At 33.8% G+C, this 25,244-nt stretch overlaps 2 protein-coding genes across 3 annotated transcripts; one reads left to right on the top strand and one right to left on the bottom strand.

The window, feature by feature from the left end:
• Positions 1-8,890: 8,890 nt before the first annotated feature.
• LOC129897593 (KH domain-containing protein HEN4-like) lies at positions 8,891-16,367 on the top strand. The gene is made up of 7 exons (XM_055973044.1): positions 8,891-9,663; positions 11,397-11,822; positions 11,956-12,219; positions 14,513-14,782; positions 14,889-14,980; positions 15,487-15,595; positions 15,850-16,367. Exons 1-7 carry the CDS (start codon positions 9,127-9,129, stop codon positions 15,976-15,978), a joined length of 1,827 nt encoding a protein of 608 aa, XP_055829019.1. The 5' UTR covers positions 8,891-9,126; the 3' UTR covers positions 15,979-16,367.
• An 801-nt stretch (positions 16,368-17,168) lies between these two features.
• LOC129897566 (probable 1-deoxy-D-xylulose-5-phosphate synthase 2, chloroplastic) lies at positions 17,169-23,396 on the bottom strand. 2 transcript variants are annotated; one of them, XM_055973042.1, is made up of 10 exons: positions 23,198-23,396; positions 22,041-22,205; positions 21,789-21,953; positions 21,233-21,383; positions 20,472-20,743; positions 20,101-20,374; positions 19,717-20,024; positions 19,313-19,594; positions 18,330-18,614; positions 17,169-17,543 (listed from the first exon to the last, which is right to left on the bottom strand). In XM_055973042.1, the coding sequence occupies exons 1-10, from the start codon at positions 23,291-23,293 to the stop codon at positions 17,397-17,399; spliced, it is 2,145 nt and encodes a 714-aa protein (XP_055829017.1). In that variant the 5' UTR covers positions 23,294-23,396; the 3' UTR covers positions 17,169-17,396. The 2 variants fall into 2 exon arrangements, with proteins under 2 accessions (XP_055829017.1, XP_055829018.1); XM_055973043.1 differs by lacking the exon at positions 18,330-18,614.
• Between the last annotated feature and the right edge of the window lie 1,848 nt (positions 23,397-25,244).

Raw genomic sequence — 25,244 nt, 5'->3', positions numbered from 1 at the left:
CACACACGAAAAACTGACAAAATCGCCTAATTCCTATTGCATTGCCAATAAAATGTTCCTAAACCCCTCTAAAGCGCCGCCGGGGCTACTGGAGTCATTCCATAGGTCGTTACGGATTTTTTAGTGGCGCCGGTCCTGATCTAACTTTCTTGGATTCTTCCATAACAGCATCGGTAATAACATATATGTTGGATTTGACTCACCCTCCATAATTCTATATCTTGAACCGTTGACTGGAGATTTACTTACTACTCGATTTGCAGATTGTCGGTTTGATGAAACACCTTTTCCGCTATTAGGGGGAGAGAAAAAGGAACCTGAGAAAGAAATTGCGTGGAATATTTTATCACTATCTCATTTTGATCCACGCACCTGCACATGTGAGTAGGAGGTTCAGAAGATCATCCACTTACAGAAAATAGCAAATTAAATGCCAAATGCATTTACTGATTTGAAATAGATAACTAAGTCACATATTTCTACAGTGAATGTGCCTATCCGAATTGATGTCCCAAAAGGACCATTTGCTAGTATCATAGCTTCTGAATCCCAAACACGTCCGAAGTGTGGTAGACCATTGGGTTCAAAGGATAAAAATCCTAGAGAAGCGTGAGGAATAACAAAAATAATACTACAAAAGAACCTCCTAAAGAAGGTCAAGATTTGAGTAATCCTGATATTTCTAAAGAAATCAGTGAACCCGAGACTCAAATGAATGAAGAACTTTCAATAAGTTCTACCGATGATGAGATTAAATTTAGATCGATCAAAAATCACGGTTGATAATGTTTTTGCATATAATATTGCACCTAACCTCATGCAAAATAATGAAAGTCTTGAGCCTAAATCCGTCGAAGAATGTCAACGTAGATGTGATTGGCCAAAATGGCAAAAGTCAATTCAATCAGAATTAGACTCACTTGCTAAACGTGAGGTTTTTGGACCTGTAGTCCAAACACCTGAAGGTGTAAAACCAGTTGGCTATAAATGGGTTTTTTGTGCGAAAACGAAATGAGAGAAATGAATTGTAAGATACAAGGCACGCCTTGTTGCACAAGGATTCTCTCAAAGACCCGGGGTCAATTATGAAGAAACATATTCACCTGTTATGGATGGAATAATATTTTGATATCTCATCAGTTTAGCTTACATAAAATCTTGAAATACATCTAATGGATGCAGTTACAGCTTACCTTTATGGTTCACTTGATAATGAAATTTATATGAAAATCCCAGATGGATTAAAATTACCTGAAGCATGTAATAAGTCTCGGCCTATAAAATGATGTCAAAGTACCCACAATTATATTCGAAGACAATGTCGCGTGCATAGCTCAATTAAAAAGTGGCTTCATAAAATGAGACATAACGAAACATATTTTTAACCAAAATTATTCTTCACACATGATCTTCAGATATTGATGTACAACAAGTTCGTTCTAGTGATAATCTTGCAGATTTATTCACAAAGACATTACCAACATCAACTTTTGAAAAGCTAACATATAAGATTGGAATGCGTCGTCTTTAAAATATCAAATGAAGTTTTCATCAGGGGGGAGTGAAATACGAGTTGCACTCTTTTTCCCTTAACCAAGGTTTTGTCTCACTGGGTTTTTCTGGTAAGGTTTTTAATGAGGCAGCATTCAAGGCGTATTACCAGATTGTGTGTACGCTTTTTCCTTTACTAGGCTTTTTTTCTACTGAGTTTTTCCTAGTAAGGTCTTAACGACACACAATATCTATGTGTGTCCAAAATAACTATGTATATTGTTTCTTATAAAGTTTTTTTTTAACATGAATATTCAAGGGGGAGTGTTAAATGGTGGATGTTATTGTAGAATTGGATGCCACTATCCAAGTGGGACCCACCCACTTGGCAATTGGATAAATTGGGCAACAAATTGCCCTCTCCTTCTTACCTATATAATATGCACAATTCTATGCAAAATGTATGTCACGGATAAGGAAAATACATAATTTCCTCTCTTTTCTGTTCTTCTTTCTTTTCTCTTACTTTCTCCTCTTTCATTTGTTTAGCTAGTACATTTTTATAACAAATATTAAGTTTTCATACATAATTTTAGGAAATTCCTATGAGACTTTGGTATTAATCGTTTTATTCGGCCCATATTTGTTTGGGCTCTTTCATGTTAAACAACTTCGGGAAACTTATATAAATATACTATATTAATAAAATATTTATCATTTATAGCAATAATATTTTTTTTATTGGATACTTATAATACATTTATAATACACGTTTAATACAATTTTAATATATATTTGTGAGAACAATTTTTAAAACTCATATAATACAAATTTTATTAATGGATAATATATTTATCACACTTTAATAACTTATAATTAAGGGCGTTAAGTGGGCCGGGCCGGTCTCGACAGTGAAAATGTATAAAAAAAATCGACCCATGACCAATTAAGGGTATAGTGTCCGGGCTTAATGGGCAGGGGATGGGTCCATTAGGGTGGACCAGGCCGGGCCCGTTGGACTTGATTATTATTTTTTTTGACATTTATGTATTCGAAAATTTGAGTCAATCATCAATATAGTGTATTGTTATCTAGTTAATTTAGAAGTAATACTAGCAATTTATATATATACTCACAATATACTATCTATTATAATAATATATTCACTATATACTCACAATATACTATCTATTAGTATGTATATACTTACATTATACTATGCATATGTACTATGTATATCAAGTATACTAACATTATACTATCTATTATAGTGATATATTTACATTATATATATACTTACAATGTATATCTAATATACTCACGATATACTATCTATTACTTATATTATATATTATATATATACTTACAAAGTATATCAAATATACTCACAATATACTATCTATTATAATAATATAGTTACATTATATTATATATAGTTACAATGTATATCTAATATACTCACAATATACAATCTATTACTTATATTATATATTATATATACTTACAATGTATATCTAATATACTCACAATATACTATTTATTACTTACATTATATATTATATACATTTACAATGTATAACAAATATATTCATAATATACTATTTATTATAATAATAATATTTTTTCAAGTATTGAAATCTTATAGTGACTACAAATTTATTTTTTCTTAGATGATTATGTAAAGTAAAAATAATTATTTAATTGAATCATACAAAATTTGTAGGAAAAAAAATTAAGAAATGCAAAGACTTTGACTTTATTAATATATTGATAAAATTCAAAACATACAAGTTACAAACTTACAAGTAGTTGTACATAATAAATTGTAAATTTGATATATTCCGAATCATTCTCTCCAATTCATCTGTATTAACATTAACAGGAATTGACTCGTAATTTTCAAAATCAACTAATCTGTAATTTAGGCTAGCTTGTGTCAAAGGATCTCCAATTGACATTATTTCTTCATGTTCTTCGTCTTCTTCCGTATCTTCTACTCTTCCTTTATTCCTACGCTCTGATCTAATTCAATCTCTGAGACAAACTAAAATATTCATGGCATTGCTCCTCAAAGAGTGTTGATTGTCTCCAATCTGCTGCCTTCCTTGACTAAATGCTCTCTCAGATGCAAAAGTTGACATTGGAACATTTAGCACATCTCTAGCCATGGTTGATAGTACTGGATATTATTTTTGATTGTTCTTCCACCATTCCAGTGTAGTGACACTATTTTCATCATAAGTCTCTGGAGCCTGTCTCAAATAATAATTAAGTTCATCCTGATTTATGCTCCGTTGTGATGTAGGCTGTATTCTATTCCAAATAGATAAATTAGAAAAACCATGGACAGGCATACCACGTGCCTGCCTTTTAGAAGATGATGGCTCGTCAGAAGGACTAGATAGAGGAACAATATGACTAGGGTTTGCATCATCAAATAAATTGATATAATAATTATAAAATGTTTGAATATGATCACTTGTATCATTCATCGCCTTAAACATAGTAGGATCTTCATCTTTTTTAATTTCTATAAAAGTATATATAAGGCGAACACATTAAGACATGGTGTTAAATTTCATATACAGATTTAACATAACACCAATTAAATAAATAGGAGAAATTGGGAAAAAATGTTTTTAAAATTTTTCTATCATTTCAGCAACAACATCTTTGTAATCAACTTTCTTTTTATATTCCATAAGCAATATAGAAATTTCGCTAAATAATCTAAAATATTAGAAACAGTAGAATAAAAAGTACCAAAAAATTCAAGAGTAGCCAAATAAAATTTTTCTAAAAACACAACAACATCATTAATTTTAGTCCAATCAGATTCTTCCAATATGACTTCGGAAAATTTATATGCATATTGATTAAAAGTTGTAGTTATAGGGGTTTTATAAATATTACAAGTCTTTAAAAAATCATAAGTCGAATTCCACCTAATCTAAATTTCTTCGGGCATTAATCTAGGTCTAACGTTATTTTGCTCGCATTTTCTTTTAAATTCTTTAAGTGTGACTTTTCTATTATTTTCTTGAATAAAACCAACTGCATGCCTAATATTTTTAATTGTTGGCTCAAAAAAATAAAGTTTATCTTTTACAATTAAATTATATATATGACAAACACATCTAATATGAAAAATATCATTTAAAGAGGGAAAAACTAAGTTTTCAAAAAATTAATAGCAACGGTGTTGTTAGATGCATTATCAAAAGAAATACATAAAACTTTGTGTTCAAGACCATAATATTTTGCAACCATTAATATAGAATCAGAAATAAATTGTGCAATATGTCTTTGGTCTTCATTATATTAAAATGCTAAAATACGTTTTGCATAATAAAATCACTATCTATGTAATGACAAGTAGCAGATAAATAATCATTTTTATTTATAGCACGACCTAGATCAGAAATAAGTAAAACTCTAAAAGGAAGATTTGTTAATAACCAACGTCAATAATATGCATATTGTTCATTAAGTCTAAAAATATCTGATCTACAAGTACTTCTATGAATACCGTTAAACATGAGATTATAAATTGATTGTATATAATGAATAAAAGCATCAAAAGAAGCAAATGAAAAAGGTAGACAATCCACAACTATCATTTTCGCTATCTCTTCACAGTCCCTTATTTTATTATACGTTTCCATTAATTTTTTGGTCTATGAGTTTATTCTACCTTGAATTGTCCCAGTAGCACCCTCTATTCATTATTTCCAACGAGGATGCTCATTGTCTAGATGTCTAGTCAATTGAGTCGACCACCCCTATTACCCGCAGTCTTATGCTCGAATTTTTTTTGACTCTTTACATTGAACTTTAGTTGTTCCGGCTATGCGTTCAAAATAATATCATATTAAACTATTTTTTTCTTTCTTTTACAAGTCGTGGAGGAAGATTAAAAGTTCTAGTTTGAACATTACCTAAATCTACATCAGGACTAGGTGGTGTAACATCCATATCATCATTATTATCTCGTTCTATTTCTACTTCAAATTCATTTGGTTCTTCTATACCGTAATTTTCTTGAAATTTATTTTCATTCATATCATGTGCACCTACACCTATTTCTCCAAATTCACTAGGTGGTGCTTCAGACATACGAGAATAATTTCTACTTATACTATCTTTACCGGACGCATTTTTTTTTACTATCACTACCTCCACCGGAACATAATTTTTTAACACTTTTACCTATAATTTTTAATCTATTCATTATGCAAATTAAACTAATAAAAATTATAAACACAAAAATTAAATATTTAAATATATTAGAATTAATTACAAAATAAAAGCAAGAGAAGGAACGATTATACCAAATGGGCGGAATCAAATAAAGAATCATAAAATTGATGAAATGTTGAATACTTGAAAGTTGAAAACTTTTACTTGATGTTGTTAATTGCAAAAAATAATAAAAGATTGATATCACTTTAAGAGAGAATTGAGAAATTGAGATAATTAGATGATTGTTGGTAAAAAAAAAATTAAATATTGTAGGTATTTATAGAAAAAATATTTGATTAATTAATTTTTTTAAAAAAATAGGCATATATTCAGATTTGGCGGTTGGGTCCAACGGCTCTTTTTGAATTTAGCCCAAAATCTGTAATTTCCAAAAAATATAAATTCTGAATCGAGATGGTGGACCGGTGGGTCGGTACCGTTCCCCTTATCGGGCCGATCTAACTGGTCCGAGGCCAAAAATAGACCAAACCGACCCAATTTTTTTTTTGTGTTGGGCCGGTACCCGGTCCGGTCTCCCCCGTGCCAGGCCCTTAATGGGCTGGTCTTAGGGGGCCGATTAGGGGGCCAACGGGCCCATCTGACAGGTTTACTTATAATACATTGTGTCAATTTTTTTACTAAACAAGTATAATATATTTTAAAATACTTATAATACATTTATATTACATACATAATTCACTTTTAATACATGACAGACATATCATAATATTGCTATATATATGTTAATAAATAAAAAGTATCGCTAAATTCAGTAATTATTTATTAAAAATTATTCACTTTAGTAATTTTTCCAACAATTTTTTTGGTTTAATCATCCATACCTAATATCTAATACTTTCGTCGTTTGAATTTATTTGTTTAAGGAAAAATAAATTAATTATACAAATATTTTTATTATATTTATTAATTTTTGCTATAGTTTAAAATAATGACATATTATCTCACTAATTAATAATTTCATATCAGATTTTAAGTTAGATATACCTAGATACATATTTTTTGCTACCAAAATACTAAAATAGGGAGAGAGGCGAGCGAGAACGATAGAAAGGCGAGCGAGATTTGTCTTTATATCTCAGATACATGCGAATCACAATAGATACATGTATCTAGATATATGTATCTAGAATACTAGATAGGCGAGTGAGATAGGAGGGAGGCGAGCGAGATTTGTGTATATATCACAGATACATGCAAATTCACTCGAATACAATGTATCTAGAACAAATTACATAAAATTTTGAACTCATGTATCAAAATAAAACAAACATAATATTTTAAACTAATAATACAATACAATTAGAGGCGAGAGTTTATGGGTTTGGATTTTTTAAAAAAAGTAATTGGATTCTAAATTTATAATTTGTTCATATTCAATAATTTTTCAATACAAATATAGAATTTGAACCAAAGCAAATGGTGGTCAACCCACCATTAATGAGCTAGCTCCATCCGTGAATGCAATAGAATAGGTAACAACCATCCAAACAAGGTGTTAACTTCTACATATTTTTAATTATGAAAACTCTGATTCTACTACTATTCAACACCCCACCCTCTTCTTGTGTGTTTGAAACTTTGATTTGTTTGCTAGCAAAGTATTAGAATCCCAAATATTCCTCCCCGTTTTTTTTTTTTTTTGGGGGGGGGGGGGTTGCTTAGACAAAGTAGCTTTTAAAAATTGGTTTTGATTTTATATGAGAAAATGGGTTCCTTAAATACTTTCTCTAAAAGGTAATATAGGCTTTTAATTAATATATGTACACTATTTTTTTTCTTTTCACTAAAAGATGTTCATAGGCCTTAGCCATGAAGAAAATTAGGCATGGCTCTGTTTGGATACACATTTTGACACTATGGAAATTGAAGGAAAAGAAAGTAATAAAGAGGCCAAACAATTTTTTGGAATTTTTTGTGTACAAGTGGAATTTCACTCAAAATTGTTCTGGATCATTTTTTGAAATTTGAATTTTTTTTACTGATTTTTGAAATATGAATCAAAATTTATGACCAACAAATATTTAAAGATAACTTTTTGAAATTTAATCCAAATTCTCAACATAGTCAAACAAATATTTAAAGACAATTTTAAAAATTTAATCTAAAATTTATAGTCAAATAGATAATTAAAATCACTTTAACTAATAAATAAGCAGGAGATTTTTTTTTTCTCAATCTCATTTTAACAATTAAAATAGAATAACTTCATGTACCTTTTTAACTAATAATATAAGTCATATATATAAGATCATAATAATCATGTCACTAATTTTCATTTAGATAATGATTAAAAAGTTGTAATAGCATATATAATATTTTTATTTCTTAATCTTTTTCGAATTGAAGTAGAATAAATATTTTTCTAATTAAAAATCATCATTTGAAAAAGAATGTGTTTAAAAAGAAATGAAATAATATATTTATTTGCAAAAGGCATATATGACCCGGGCATTTTTGGACTTAACTATTAGAGGCAAGAACATTTTAAGACTAAACTATGAGTACATTTTATTTTATTTCATATAATTTAAAGATATTTTTAACCTTTTATACATAATATAATTTTCGAAACATTTTTTTTTTGATAAACACCTTTTCTCGTATTTGTTTTTGATTTTTCATCCGGTGTCCGGATTTTGTGGAGCCCCGATTATTAAATTTGATTCACGGACTGTAGGATTCATTCGAGAGTGACACTTCCAACACGATTTTTTTCATACCCAAAACTTAAATTCGAGATCTTTGATTAAGAGTGAAACAGTCTCATCATTACGCCACAATCCATGTTAATTCCTTTTGTCCGTCTAGCACAGCCGTAATTAGTGTAATAAATACTATTACCACCTTAATTTATTCTCAACCTATTATTAAATACTTCAACAATTTTCATAAATGTCATTTGAACTTACACATATAATTTTTAAGTCGAGTGACTCTTAGTTATTTTCGTCACGAATGCGGAAGGCCATTCTAAGTAACTATAAGGTCCTCCATTTCTCGAAATGATAATTTTATAAATTAATATATTCAAGTCATCGAAAAAAAAGAAGATGAAGAAGCTGACATAAATCTTTTTTAAAAATTAATACATTCATATAAGTATATTTAAAATTAGAGTATTTACGTGATAGGGGAAAACAGACACACAAATTAGTCACACTAAAGTAAGGAAAGTAGATTCTTAACGCACATTTCATTATCACCACTACACTTTTTGTCAGCAGTCATCGCCGTCCTTCTCCGTCGTGCTCCTCCTCTCGCCGGCGAAAAGCATAGGAATTTATGTTAACATAGAAACTATCTATAAACAAAAAATTTATAAACTAGAAAAAAGATCAATTCTCTTTCTGTTTTTCGCCTGAAAAAAATAAAATGATCAACCAAAACCACCACCGTCCGCCGATCAAAAGGGGCGGCGGAGATCCAACAACAGTACTCCAACCGGGTCAAGTTCATTTCCGTTTACTCTGCCACGTTAGCACAGCTGGTGGAGTCATCGGAAACTCCGGTGGTTTAATTAGGCAGCTGGAAGCTCAAACCGGGTGTAGAATCCGGTTTGAAGACCCGTTACCCAATTGCCATGAACGGGTTGTGAACATCATTGGTGATTCGATTGTAGATAGGAAAATCGGGATAGGCTATGATGGTAGTAATGAGGAAGTTGAATTAGTGGAAGTTTCTACAGCACAAGAAGGTTTGATTCGGGTTTACGAAAGGGTTTTGCAGCTGGAAGGGAATGGTGGAACAGTTGGGTGTAGATTGCTTGCAATTTCTGGTCAAATTGGAGCTTTAATGGGAAAAGGTGGCGTAATTGTGGATCGTATAAGGAAACGTACAGGTGCTAAGATTAAGGTTTTGACGAAAGAGCAGCTTCCAGCTTGTGCTGTTCCGGAAGAAGAATTGATTCAGGTGAGGGCATTTATCTATTTGGAGATGTTAGTGTGTTGTATACATTGTATGCTTATATTATTTCGGTGTTTGGCATTAGTGTTTTTCGTTGGATTAGTGATCGTATGACGGTGAGATTGAGAAAACCGTAACTTGTCACAAATTATTGAGTACTGAAATGGAATGGAGTGGAATGAATATAGAAGACAACGACAAAAACATACATAGTGGAATCCCACAAGTGACTAGCAGGGTCTGGAGAGGGTAGAATGTACGTATACTTTATCCCTACGTCATAAAGATAGAAAATGAATGTAGAAGATTTATATAGAAATTCCAACTAGTTTGAGATTGAGGTGTGGTTGTATTGACATTTCAATGTGCTATCAATAGTTAGTTTAATGTGTTCGCTATTGAGAGAATCGTCTTAGAGAACCCTAAGTTGTCACAAATTATTGAGTACTGAAATGAAATGGAGTAGAATGATTAAACAACAACAACAACAACAACATACCCAATGTAATTCTGCAACTGGGGTCTGGGGAGGGTAGAGTGCACGCATATCTTACCCCTACCTCATAAAGATTGAGAATGTGGAATGAATATAGAAGATTTGTATAGAAATTTCAACTAGTTTGAGATTGAGTCGTTGTCGTTGTATTGACATTTCAAATTGCTTTCAATAGTTAGTTTAATGTGTTTGCTATTGAGAGAACCCTCTTAGAGAACCCCTAACACAAATTATTGAGTACTGAAATGAAAAGGAGTAGAATGAATATAGAAGATAAAAACAACAACAATATACCTAGTGTAATCCCACTAGTTGGGTGTGGGGAGGGTAGAGTGTACACATACCTTACCCGTACCTCATAATGATTGAGAATGTGGAATGAATATAGAATAATTATATAGAAATTCCAACTAGTTTGAGATTGAGGTGTCGTTGTATTGACATTTCAAATTGCTTTCAATAGTTAGTTTAATGTGTTTGCCGCCACCAACTTTTAGATGTTAACTAGAAAATAAATGAAATATCAGATCGTAGGACTAATCTTTTCTTTATAGTCTGGTGAGAATGATAATAAAATGTAGTTTTGACGGAAGGGTTTTTCTCGTGTGTCTGCCACGCCCCACACCTGTGTTGACCTCTTGCCTTACAGTTGGATGCAGATGGAATCTGGTAAATATGGTAATCTTTGAGGTAAATCAAATTCCCTGATATAGCTGCCACATGTTTGACAGTCGCACCAAAAAAACAATCATTGAAAAAGAAAGGTGGGAAAACTTAGTGTGTGAATTGATGTGAGAGTTGGAAAAGGTAGTTATTATTTGTTGAGGTGAAATGAAGGACTTACTAGATCTGGAAATGGGTCTTTTCTTTGTTCTCAACGGAAGAGACAGCGTTGGAGAAGCATGGTAGCATGTCACAACTTTGGCATCCTTTTATTTTTATACTATTTGCATGGAAGCATGTCGCAACTTTTGCATCCTTTTATATACTATTTTCTTGTGTTCTTTTTCATTTTTTCTTGGGGCATTATTTCTTTTGGCAAATTTGGCTTATGTCTCATGAAGTGGAGAGCAAGTTGACAAATCAGAAAGGAACTCCTTACTCTGATATTTTTTTCCAAGTTTGTCTATTGTTATGGACAATTGAGATACATTTGGATGTGGCAAATGAAGTGATTTTCTTTGTAGGGGAAAAATATGCATTTGATTTATTCTCTCTCTAATTGAGTTTTTAAATAATGCAGATAATGGGTGTAATTATTGCGGTAAAGAAAGCATTGGTTCAGGTTTCTCAGCGTCTTCAAGTTCGCTTACCAGCTGAGAGATACGCAGACCAAGTTACTTCAAAAGGTGCATCCCATGAACAACCTGCGTACTTTCCTTCAGATACCAAATCCTCAATACAACCTTTGCCGGGAAATGCTGTTAATCATTCTTCAGTAGCCCATTCATTGTCATCCGATGTTGATAGAGTTTTGAATCTGGATGCTGACTGTGCTCAAAGAAAAGTAGTCTTTAGAGTGCTTTGCTCTTATATCGCTGCTGGAGGTGTGATTGGTAAGGGTGCCAATATTGTCAAAGCTCTAGAGAAAGATACTGGAGCTTCTATAAAGTTTTCCACTCCAACAGTACGGTCAAAAGAGCGTGTTGCCACAATATCTTCGCTTGAAGTTCAGTGACTATCATTGCTTCCTCATTATTTAACTTTTAGTCATGCAATTTTTTCCATTGTGCTTCATTGATGACACTTTGACAGGTATTTACAAATGCTGTCTTCTCTAACTGTTTTGAGATCTTCTTTAGACCCGGAAGCCATTGTACTCGCCTGCACAAGTTGCCACAGTTCGAGTGTTTGAAAGAGCTGTAGAAGTTATCCGTGAACACGGACACATCAAGGCTGGCTCAATAAGTGCAAGAATTTTAGTTGGGCCGCATGAAATTAAATGCGTCCTTGATGAAAGGGGAATAGTTTCATCAGATATAGGTTCAGCGATGGGAGTTGAAGTACAGCTATTGGATGCAGAGAACGCTCCAAACTGTGCTGCAGAGAATGACAAAATAGTGCAGGTATGTCACGTAAATTACTCCTTTGATCTCTGAGTCAAACTAGTGACAGTTCTGTACTTTCTTAATGTATTTTGTGGCCATAAATAACTAAATTTTGGTTCCCCTCTATGTTAACCAATAATAAAATCGGAAAAGAACAGTGTGAAATATCCGAGTAAATCTCAAATACAACAATCTCAAATTGGAGAATTAGGAATAAAAAAAATATTACCAATCCTGTTGCACTTGTATCTTGCACTGGTGTTATAGCAAACATGTTCAAGTCTTATCAAGAGATTTATTAAAGTTGATTATACTGGCTCAAGTAAGGAAGTTGTGATGACAATTAACATGTACTTGAACTTCTAACTCTTACTAGTGCCGAACAATAAGATCTTAGACTTCAGATTTGGTAGATTTAACCTCATACAATTAAGTTTTCAGTATTCAATTAAAAATGTACCAAATACAGTTTAAGAATCTTCATTAAAATGTACTATATACAGTTTAAGCATATTCATTAAAATGTACCAAATACAGTTTAAGCATATTCATTATACATACCAAATACAACTGAATTGTCTGCATATTCCTTTTTTTTTGTTTACATACTTCAGGGGTATTCAAAACATCCAACCAAGTGAATTTAATATTAATTGTGACATAACTTCTAAATTATGTAATAATAATCAGATATTGAAACAACTATAACTTAGCCCCAAGCTAGTTGGTGCAGGCTTCAAGAAGCCCCACTATCCATTTTTCTCCATTTGAACCTGTTTCATTCATTACTAATCAAACATTGGCTGTAGAAAATATTATGGAAAGTCGAGGTGAGACTAGGTGGGATTACCTTGCCACAATCACAATATTTTCTAGCTTTCTTAAGCAGTAGTCAGCATGAGAGGAGAAAAGTCTAGCTGAGACTAGGTGGGATTACAGTGCCACAATGCAAACAATTTAGATATCTAGGCTCGTTGTTTCAAGAGAATGGAATGGAGGATGTTGTTACTCATAGGATTAAAACTGGATAGTTGAAATGGAGACGTGCTACTGGAGTGTTATGGGATAGAAGGATACCTACCAAAGTGAAAGGTAAGTTCTATAGAACAACTATAAGATTGACTATGCTATATGGTAGTGAATATTGGGCGGCTAAAGTCCAACGTATCCACAAGATGAGTGTTGTGGAGATGCGGATGCTAAAATGGATGTGCGTTAATACCAGATTAGAAATGATCACATCCGTCAAAAGATGCACGTACCACACATTGAGGATAAGATGCAAGAAGGTTGCTTACGATGATTTGAGCATGTTCTGTGTCGAGCTATAGATACATCGGTCCGTAGGTGTGAAACTATGTAAGTGAAGGTGTTAAAAGGGGACAGGGTAGACCTAAAATTACATGGAAGGAAGTGGTAAAGACCTGCAATTGCTTGGTTCCGAAACAAACTTGGGTAAAGATAAGACACAATGGAAGAAAAAGATCCATATAGGTGATAAGTACTAGTTGAGGATAAGTTTGAGACTCGTATCTAGATAAAGTTTAAACCTAGAATTAAATTCTATCGTCAATGTTCTTTCTTTTGAGTGCTTTCAAAGCTCATGCATTGAGGTTCAGAAACTCAAGGTAAATTGCATCAATCCAAGTTGCAATAATTCAAGGTTTTTGCATGGATCTAGTTTAATGTCTCCTGTTCTTGCATGGGAGTTCTTGTCGCTGTTTGAGATGATATCACCGATCAGTCATTCCAACTATTCATAACCAGTGTCTTTAAACTTGAACTGGGAGGCTTACAAGATGCTGGTTTAACTACTGAGGTCATTTGATTAGGGCGCTTTCATATGCGAACTTTATAAATAGCCTAACCAACCACCAAATGAAAGTGTACTGTTAATATTCTTCTCATAAGGTAGTCTCTCCATTGCAAATTGGATGTCTATAGTTGATTTGCCACATGTACTAACTAAACACAGCCACCATGCCTAAATCCCAAGCTAGGTGGAGTTCGCTGTGCTTGTGAGTGCGTGAATTCGGATGGTCCACGTTGCTCCATTTAGTAGTAGTAGTCCTATATTTGAATATTTAGGCTCTAGCATTTTATTTTAATTTTTAATTATTTTTTTTACTGACAAACAAATCTCTAGCAAGAATAAAATACTAGTGAACTAAATCTTGATCACAAATAATTGCTATCCGCTATATGGATTGTTTCTTCTATTATGCCCTTTAATGCAGCTTTTGACTTTAAAATATTTTTGCATTTATTTTTGCTTCATTTGCAACTGGATGATAAAGGCATTATTCTGCAGATCATTGGCGAGCATGATAACGTGAGGAATGCCCTTATTCAACTTACTGGTAGGCTGAGGGAAATGGTCTTTTCCAGCTTGGTTTCTGAAGGAGCAGTACCTACAAATTATTCTTGTTCTTCGCGCTCCAAGAGCAGTCAACATGAATTTGGTACTAGTATGCCATCTCAGTCGGATCACTTGTCCAGCTTTTCTTCTCTACACCAAACGGATCACCTTGGTTTTGGACCAAATCTTGGTGGTCCTCATACATTGTTACAGGAAAAGCAGGTTTGAAAGCTGTATCCTGTTTGCTTACGGGACTCGCTCCCTCCTCTTCTTCTTTGTCTGGAATACCTCTTGGGGGTTTAATGTTTGAAAGGTATTTATTGTGCAGTCCAAGGATAGATTGAATAGCAAGATGGGCAAGCCGGTCAAACAAAGCATGGGTGGCTGGAAGAGTTCTCATGGTGGACGTGAGAGTGGAAGGTTTGAGTTCTGACTGGCACACAGTACTATTAATTCTTTTCTTTTAGAAGTAATGGCCAAAAACATGCCTGAAGTAGCACGTTTTTGCGAGTTTCCTACTTGAACTAGTAGTTGTTCACTTTTCCTACCTAACTATAATCAACTATTTATTAAAACACGTACCACAACTATTAGTTGTTTCTATTTCCTACCTGAAATATCACTATCGTTCAGGTAGGAAAAGGGAGCAACTAATAGTTGAGGTGTGTTTCAATAAATTGTTCAGACAGGAAACTAGCACACCTGAAAGTTCAGATATGAAACTCAAATAACCAGGCTACTTTAGGTGTGTTTTTGACCCTTCACTTTTTTTTTTATGTTGTCTTATAATGACAACTTGATACCTGACAGTTTTGTTTTCCACAAGCAAAAAACTTAAGTCAAAGGAAACATACGCTATTTCTTATTCCTCGGAGGCTATATATCCCTGCTTTGTGATGTTTCTTGCTCTTTCATTGGCTGAGCAGGATGGATGAGAATGAGGCCGCAAATAAAACCGTCGTGGTAAATGTTTCAAAGCAAAAATTTGGTTCTGTTTATGGCGAGAATGGTTCCAATTTGACTCGACTGAAAGAGGTAAATTCAACACCCTCCTAGAAAGAAAAGGAATAAAACAACAGAAAAAAAGAGAGAGGAAGAGACGGAAACATATGAGAGCAACAGAACGCAAAGGGAAGGTAACAAAAGAGAGGGAAGAAAAGTAGGATGAATTGATGTGATTCCAAGCCCCAAGGTTTTAGTTTTAGGGTCATACTCGAGTCATAAAACTTGCATTATTATCAACACATTAAGTTTATGCTGATTGCATCTGTTTTCTATGTTTGAATCAGATCTCTGGAGCTGCAGTTGTCCTACAAGATCCAGGTCTCGGAGAATGTGATGGAAAGGTGATCATATCCGGTACACCTGAACAGATCCAGATGGCACAAAGCCTTCTTCAAGCCTTCATCTTCTTGTAATCAAAACCACCGGCGCTCCAGGACATAGACTGACCAGAATATAGATGCTACCTTATATGTCGATAAGAGTATTTCTCCATCGTTAGGAAATAGTTATGGTGCATTTAGTGACCTGTAAGTATGCATGCTCCATATATATGTTGTCTAGTTGCTTGCTTTGGAAATTAGACGTTAGACTTTAAAGCCTTTGTGTTATACTACAGTTTTCGGTCAAGCTTAGTAGTGCTAAACAACAAAGCACTTGATACAAACTTAGTTGAGCTAATGCGGTACTAGGCGTGGTTACCTTTCTTTATAGAAGCGGATTTAGAACTTAAACTTAATGAGTTCAACATGTAAAACTCTTAGCATTGAGCTCATTGCACTTGTGAAATTATGGGGTTAAAGAATTTCTAGTGATTTTTAACGTATGTATTTATGCTGTGTGTCAAAACTACTGGGTTCAGTTGAACTTCTGAACCATGCTCCATCTGTGATGACTTGCTTCATCTCGGGGTGCAAATTGATTCTCGGTGACACATTTTAACTATCACTTTTTTTTAATCGGTATCTGATACCCTACTTATCGACTAAATTTGATAGGTGTTGAACACGTGTGTGGGGGTGAGGTGGGGTGGAGGGGTGCTATTAAACGAAAGAAATTTAAAAGAAAGATTAGAAGAGTATATGTATATATAAATTTTTATGTCTTTCAACTTTGGGTGTGCATAACTAGATACTTACACTATCATAAAGTTGAACAAATAGACACGCATGTCCTACATGACAAATCTCACGTGATTTTTCATGTAGGAGTAGGACGCGTGCATCCCACACAATTTATCATGTAGAACGCACGTGTCTATTTGTTCAATTTCATAATAGCTTTTGTCTACTTATGCACACTTTTAAGGTTGGAGGGCGTAGAAGATATCAACTGAGGTAAGTTAAAGGGCACGTGCCTATTATGCATTTTTGTTTGGAAATGAGGAAAATGAAAGAAAATGCCAAGAAAGATTTCCTCCTTCTGTTTGGTCTCTAAAAAAATTAGGAAAAAAATTATGCCTCTAATGTTTTCTTGTCCCATTTTCTTCTTGTTCTTTTCACTTCATTTCTCTTCCACCATTTATCTCTATTTGACAGGAATACTTGTTGAACTATTTATTTGTTTGTCATCACACAATTTTATATCTTGACATTAAACTACTATATAATACGAATAGTTCCTTTATTTTACCAACACTTTCTACAATATGATCACTACATGAAATGTCACTAATATACACTACTACCACAAACTCTATAGAATTTCACTTTCTTGGCCTTCCCAATAATGTACGACGGTTCTTCCTTCTAATGACCGGCATATCTATGATTCTTTCCTCCCCGAATGAAGTAGCAGGCATCGGTCCGTAGAACCTATAAAGCATTTTGGAGATTTAATTTACTACCATAGCTTCTTTTGGCCTTCCCAATAATGTTAGAACTGTAGCATATATATGCTTTGATGATAAACCAGCTGCTTCAATTTGATCAGCTGGTGAACCATGATCAATGTATCTATCCGGAAGTAACATTGACCTCAACTGCAAAAATTCAAGATTTAAAATTAAAAATAGTTGGAAAAAAAACAAGGGTGCAAATAAATCCACTCGAAAGAAAAGATTCAAGAATTTATAAATTTTGAACGTGTTTGGTATGACGGAAGTCATTTTCCATAGACCTAAAATATGATTTCTGGTATTTGGTCAATGAATTTTCTATTTGGTAACTTCTTAACTCTAACATCCCGCGTGACATGTTTGAGATCATGAGATTCAATGGGCATTTTTGTACTTCAAACACATCTTTAGTTTAAGACTCGAAAGTCTTCCTTACTTTATTGAGCTTTGTGTCTGGTCAAACTAAGACACATCAAATGACACGGAGGGAGGAATATTAGTAAATCAGAGAGTGTATTGATGAAACTTTTGAGTTCTAAGGTTGCTAACGAGCGAGGCAAGTCATTTTCCTTCTAACAGAACATTTTCTGATAACCAAACACTAGAAAACTACGTTGCTTGGACACTTCAAAAACGTTGCCGGATGCTTGTCAGATCCTCCAAAAGTAGTGCATTTTTGGTGGACCGGACATGAGTGCGACAACATTTTTGGAGAGTCTACACCATCAAAACAACAACATACCCAATGTAATCTCACAAGTGAGGTCTGAAAGGGTAGAGTATATGCAAACCTTACCCCTATCTCGTCGAGGTAGAGAGGATGTTTCTAAAAGACCCTCTCATGGAGAGTCCACGCAACATAGCTAAAAAAAATATTTTCTTGAAAATTGTGTTTTGTCGTACCAAACACAATGTCATAGTGATTTTTACCTTAAGGGGTCCATCCAAAATGCTGTTTAGGCTTAAGAAATGAGACACATGTGAGCCAAATCCACCAATTGATCCTTCTTCAACAGTGATCAAGATTTCATGCTCTTTGGCTAATCTCCTAATAAGATCAGCATCCAATGGTTTGCAGAACCTAGCATCAGCTACTGTTACTCTTACATCATGTGATTGCAAAATGTCTGCAGCTCCCAAACATTGTTGTACTATAGAACCATATCCTAGAATGGCTACTCTTTCACCTTCTCTCAGTATTCTTCCCTTACCAACCTGTTGATATTAAAATTAATTAAGAGAAAAACGCAGACGTAATTTAGAGCCCATTTTGATTAGATGATCGAAAGTAGCTGATAAAGAGATCAAGTGTTGAAGCAAACTTTTAAGTGCTAAAACTAATGTTCTGAATAAGAATTTAAGTGTTTGGATATAGTGTTGAAGTTGATGTTTTGACAAGAAAATGCTGGTGAACTATGTTGCTCGGTCTCTTAAAAAGTGTTGTCGCACCCGTGTTGGATCCTCCAAAAATGCACTACTTTTGAAGGTTCAAATACACATCCAGTGGCATGCTTGAAGAGTCTAAGCAGCATAGCTAATGAATACTTTTTCTATCAAAATGACTAAAATACACTTAATTTTATTTTGAAAAGAATATAACTTTAACAAATGTCAAGGAGAAGGACAAAGGGCGGAAATGAAATAGAGAGGGAGTTGGGGGTTCTGTTCTGGGAAGGTTATTTCGGGAAGTGCAAGAGATATTACGGATATGATGGTAAAAATGTTGGCCAAATCAAAGGTGCTTATAAGCTCAAAAGCCAAAATTTGAGTGTGACCAACTTATGGCGTTTGTAATAAGCACTTTGTTTATCAAATATGTAGATAAGCAGAAAAACCGTTTATGAGCCTATAGACTTACACAAACACCTTTTTAGGCATTTTTTATTGTGATGTCACTAGAAATGATTTTGTACCTCAATTGGTATTCCCTTATTGTTTGGAGGAAGAACTGCACCAATTCCATTTCCTCTAGGAAATCTGAAACAACTAGGCCTATCGTCAATAGCTGCTGCTGTTGCAACCATGTGCATTAGCTCTGCTTCGTCCGATGGAGCCATGACTACCATATTAGGCAAACAAGCCATGTACGTCACATCGAATGCTCCACAATGTGTTGGACCGTCTGCACCAACCAAACCAGCTCGGTCCATTGCAAACCGTACAGGTAACTTCTGAAGATCCACGTCGTGCACCACCTTTTTTTACAAATATGCAATGTTAGGAGGAAAATCCGAAAATGCAAAACTGCTATTGTAGAGTGCTTCAAATGTTACCATTCATTTTATATTGTATTGTATTGTGTTGTGTTGTTAGTTACCTGATCATAGCCTCGTTGTAAAAACGAGGAATATATAGCACAAAACGGTTTTAGACCTTCTGTTGCTAAGCCAGCTGCAAAAGTAACTGCATGTTGCTCAGCAATGCCAACGTCAAAACAACGTTCCGGAAATTGTTTCTGGAAATAATTGAGGCCGGTTCCACCACCCATTGCAGCATGGATAGCTACAATCTTGTCATCATTTTCGGCTTCTTTAATCAGTGATTCAGCAAAGTATTGAGTATATGAAAGCGTAGACGACTTGGCCTTAAATTGCTTTCCTGTTTTTGGATCAAACTGTGCTACCCCTGAAAATCACAAACGAAAAATCTCAGTTTTTCAAAATTTTACAACATATAATCTTCTTATTTCCAATTGCCTTACCGTGCATTTTATCGTCTGCTGCTTCTGCAGGAAGATAGCCTTTTCCTTTCTCTGTTACAATGTGAATCAGAACTGGTCCTGGTGCTGGCATTGATTTTACCTTCTTAAAAATAGTAATCAAGTCTTCAATATTGTGTCCGTCTACTGGACCGATGTAATATAATCCTAGCTCCTCAAAAAGTGTGGAACCAGAAGCACTAAGCATTCCTCTTGCATATTCATCTACTTTAGCTGCAACTTCATGTGCTTGAGGTCCAATTTGCTTTGTTATACTCTACAAAACGCATAAAAGAAAGTACTTTTAACACCTTTGTCTAATTTCAATCCTCAAATACGACTATAACTAAGCGAAACAAATGAACCAGATGTACCTTTGCAGCTTCGCGGAGTTGTCTAAACTTACGACTAGCTTGGATTTTGCTTAAGGCACTACTAAGGGCTCCTACTGGAGTTGCAGGGCCATCTAAGGTTGCGGTCGGTAAAGAAACTTGTTTATTATCATTCAATACGACTATCAGATTCGAGTCGAGGAATCCTGCATTATTCATGGCCTCATATGCTTGTCCTGCAGTCATGGCTCCATCTCCGATTACAGAAATGACATGGTTGTTGTTCCCTAAAAGATCTCGAGCAACTGCCATGCCTGCAACACATCATTGAACTTAGAGAAACTCCAAATGTACTTGGGATTCGTCAACTTTTTCTCCTATATGTAAGAACCAACGGACCGCTGACGGTTGAACTCAAAAAGGGGTTCAAAGTGGAGCAAATCTCACGTGGAACGCGAGGGGAAAGTTAGGAGCCATACAAGGCGAATCAAGAATTCAACTGTCACTGCACCTTTTATATTAAAAACGACTGACAAAACTGCGAGACCCCAAAAGTTAGGCCAGAGCGGACAATACTTTGACAGTTGAACTTGTACCGTTATACAACAACAAAACAACACCAACATACCCACTATAATCCCACATGTGGGCTTTGGGGAGGGTGATGTGTACGCAGCCTTACCCTTATCTTATGAAGCTAGAGAGCTTGTCTCCAATAGAAACTCGGCTCGAGTAAGCATATCAAAAAATCAAGTATGTAAAGCAAATACAGCAACAGAAAAGTCAGGGAATGAAAATATTACCAAGACCAGCAGAGATGCTTGTTGAACTATGCCCTGCACCAAATGGATCATAAGCACTTTCATCCCTTTTAGGAAAAGGTGCTAGCCCTGAAGTCTTTCTCATTGTATGCATTTTAGACCTCCTTCCTGTCAAGATTTTGTGTGCATATGTCTGCAATTTTTTTTTCTCCACTTCAATTTCCTCTCTATATATAAAAGAGTGAAGGATCAAAAGCACATCTAAAGTAGTCCATTTTTACGAGTTTCATACTTGAACTATCAGGTGTGCAAGTTTTCTACGTGAACTATCACCAAATATTTATCGAAACATACCTCAACTATCAGTTGTTCCCTTTTCCTACCTGAACGATTCAGGTAGGAAAAGGGAACAACTAATAGTTGGATGTGTTTCGATAAACATACGGTGATAGTTCATATAGGAAACTCACACACCTGATAGTTCAGGTATGGAGCTCAAAAAAAGGATACTTTAGGTGTGTTTTGACCATTAACTTCGTATAAAATAATGAAATTATATATTCTTCAAGGAAATAAAAAAGAATGAAGATTTATTCACCTGATGACCAACATCCCATATAATTTTATCCTCAGGAGTATCAAAAACATGATGCAATGCCACAGTTAAATCCACAACACCTAAACTTGAACTCAAATGACCTCCTGTTTTCGCCACTGAATACACAATCTCTGCTCTTAGTTCTGCAGCTAATTGTTCAAGATCCTGTTTTTATTCGAAAAAATGCAAATAAAAAATCGATTAAATAATCCAAAAATGGCTCAATTTTTAATTGTTTGATAAGGATTTAACCTGTTTGGCTAGATTCTTCATATGTATTGGATAATTGACTGTATCCAAAAATGGTGTAGGTGGCTTTTCTCCTGAAAAATCAATCTGCAAACTCTCCTTTTCTTTCTTACTTACTATCTTCCCATTGATTTCATCTGAACCATTCACAGAAGCTTTTACAAGAAACTGAAACAAGAACATATCAAGATTAGTCGGGCTAGTGCGTTCCAGATACCAGATGATTATACCAAAAAAACTACAAAAGGTCATAACTTTACAAAATCTTTTACAAGAAACTGAAACAAGGACATTTCGAGTTTAGTCGGATCAGTGGGTTCCAGATACCCGATGATTATAACAGGAAAGCTAGAAAGGTCATAACTTTACAGAAGCTTTTACAAGAAACTGAAACAAGGACATCTTAAGATTAGTTGGATCAGTCCATTTAAAAAAAATGTTTTTTTTTCCTTTTTGACAACTCTTTAATTTTAACTTTCCACACAACATATTTAACAATACAAGATTACAGAACAATTAGGTACATTCTACATATCTTTAAACACCACAAGATTCAAAAGTCTTTTTACTTCTTACATTCAGATACCAGATGATTATACCAAAAAAGCTACAAAAGATCATAACTTTACATAAACATTTAGATGAAAGTGAAAACAAGGATATTCAAGATTAATCAGGATCAGTACATTCCAGATACCAAAAAAGCTACTCCCTCTATCCCAATTTGGCACTTTTCATTTTTCGAGAGTCAAACAGTTTAAGTTTGACCAAAATTTTGTGCATGAAATCTTCAAAATTATTTGAAATGAAGCTTATACATTTATAAACTACATAATAATACTATAACTCACAATAATTGATAATTTAAAATGTTTAAAAGATATATAAAAAACTACTTATTTGAATCTCGAAATTGGAAAGGTGCATATAAATTGGACGGAGGGAGTAAAAAAGATCATAACTTTACAGAACCTTCTACAAGAAACTAAAAAAACAAAAGCATTCCAAAATTTGTGGAACTAGTGAGTTTCAGATACCAAATGGTTTAAAAAAGGAAAACAGGCAAAATTATACCAGAATATCAACAAAAGATCATAACTTTATATGGAAAAAACACAAATTTTTCCAAGAAAATCAAATGGGGTATCTTATTTACTCACTTTTTTTCTTGTAAAGTTGTGAAATCTTGGAGTTGTCAAGTATGGAGAACTTGACTGCTGGCTAATTCTCAATACAGGACCTGAAGAAACTGCCATTTTTGTATGGAAGTTTTACTAAGAGAGAAAATAAAAATAAGTCTAGAAAAGTTGAAGGTGATTGAATTATTGGAGACAAGAAGAGAAAAGGGGGGCTAGAATTTATAGCAGTTACAAAAAAGGAAGAGCAACAGCTTCGATAAATAAAAATATCAAATATCAATTCCCCATAATATATTGTCTCTACTCTCAACATAGTAAAAATAATTTATGTACTTACCAGAACAATTCTTTTTATTTTATATTGATATAATACATAAATATAATCTTAAATTTGGCTTTAAATTTTAAGTCTAATTTTTAATTTTCATAATGCATAAGTAGACATTTTAACTATCAAATCGTTAAACAAAAAAAACACTTGAGTCCCACAGCCAAAATGTGTGATACACAAATGCTCTTATGTGAATTATTGAGCACTCAGTGGTTGTCAACTAATTAAAAATTTTACACGTATTTTTAGAATTAAAAAAAATAATATACAGAGATATATATAAAAGGAATTCATTAAGGGTATAATTGTCATTTCTGCACTTTTTTTGGGGCCTCGAAATTTACTCCTGACGCTCATGAATTGAGTGTTAAACACACGTTTTGCCAGATGGGACTTGAGTGTTTTTTATTTAAGTGTTCAGATAGTTAAAATGTCTATTTGTGCATTATGAAAATTAAAGGTCAAACTTAAAATTTGAACCCAAATTTAGGATCCTATTTATGTCATATGCCCTTTATATTTAAGTAAAAGTGTCAAATAAACCTAAATTTGAGCGAGTAAAAATAGATTGAGGTAATAAATGTATAATTTAACCTCAATTCTTATTAAATTTTAATTACTTTAATATTTGATAAAATTATTTTTTCCTTTAGTATGATGTTGCTAAAAATGGAATCAACGAATACAATATTTGTTATTGTTGGGGGAGGAAGCACCATAACTAAAGTTTAATATGATAATAAATAATGAAAATAAATTGGATATGAGAATTTTACGTGGAAACCCCTCAAACAGATAGAGGAGAAAACCACGGGGTAGAAGAATCTTACTATGATAATATGGGAGTACACTACTCTCAAATACAAGGAGAAAGCAATAATTAACACTTCTTTCTTTTAGAAGGAACAACTACTAAAGAGGACATTCAAGACTACAATATTTATCTTGATCTATATCTTTCTTTGTATTTTACTCTCACTTTTTCTGAATGAATCAAATGAGGGCAAGAGACTCTTTATTTATAGTAGAATAAAAACGCGTAAAATGCGGCTACTGGCAATTTTTTCAACAATTGTTGTTGGCTGCCTTTTACTTTTCTTGCATTTCCTTCTTTTGTTTTCCTGCCAACTTTTCCCCTTTTTTTTGACTTTTGCTGCCTGACTTTTCCTTTTTACTTTTGACTTTTCTTTGCATTCTCCCACTTGAAGATTTAATTGAGAATCAATTAAGTTTTCACACCATTCTTTCTACCCAGTTATTGCAATGTTACGTTTCTGCTAGGCCAATAAAAGATCGACACTATTTAAAATTGTTACTGTTGATCGGCTTCGTAAACATATATGCTAGGTTGTCATTAGTGTGAATTTTCTAAATGTCCACACTGCCTTCTTCCACCTTCTCACGAACAAAGTGATACTGAATTCGTATGTGCTTTGTCCTTGAATGAAATGCCGAATTCTTTACAAGATGCAAAGCGGTCTGCTGTCACAAAATAGAGAAACCTTCTCTTGTGTGTGCCCGAGTTCCTCCAGTAACATCTGCATCCATATTGCCTCTTTGCTAGCTTGTGTAGCTGCTACATATTTTGCTTCCGTCGTAGATGTAGCCACGATAGATTATAGTTTTGAAGCCCAGCTTATAGCTCCTCCAACAAGAGTAAACATATAACTTATGGTGGACTTGCTTTTATCAAGATCACATGCATAATATGAATCAATATAACCTTTAACAGTAAAG

This window comes from Solanum dulcamara, chromosome 1 (genome assembly GCF_947179165.1).
Source record: "Solanum dulcamara chromosome 1, daSolDulc1.2, whole genome shotgun sequence".
NCBI classification, from domain to species: Eukaryota; Viridiplantae; Streptophyta; class Magnoliopsida; order Solanales; family Solanaceae; genus Solanum; species Solanum dulcamara.
This window is presented reverse-complemented; position numbering and strand designations above follow the sequence as displayed.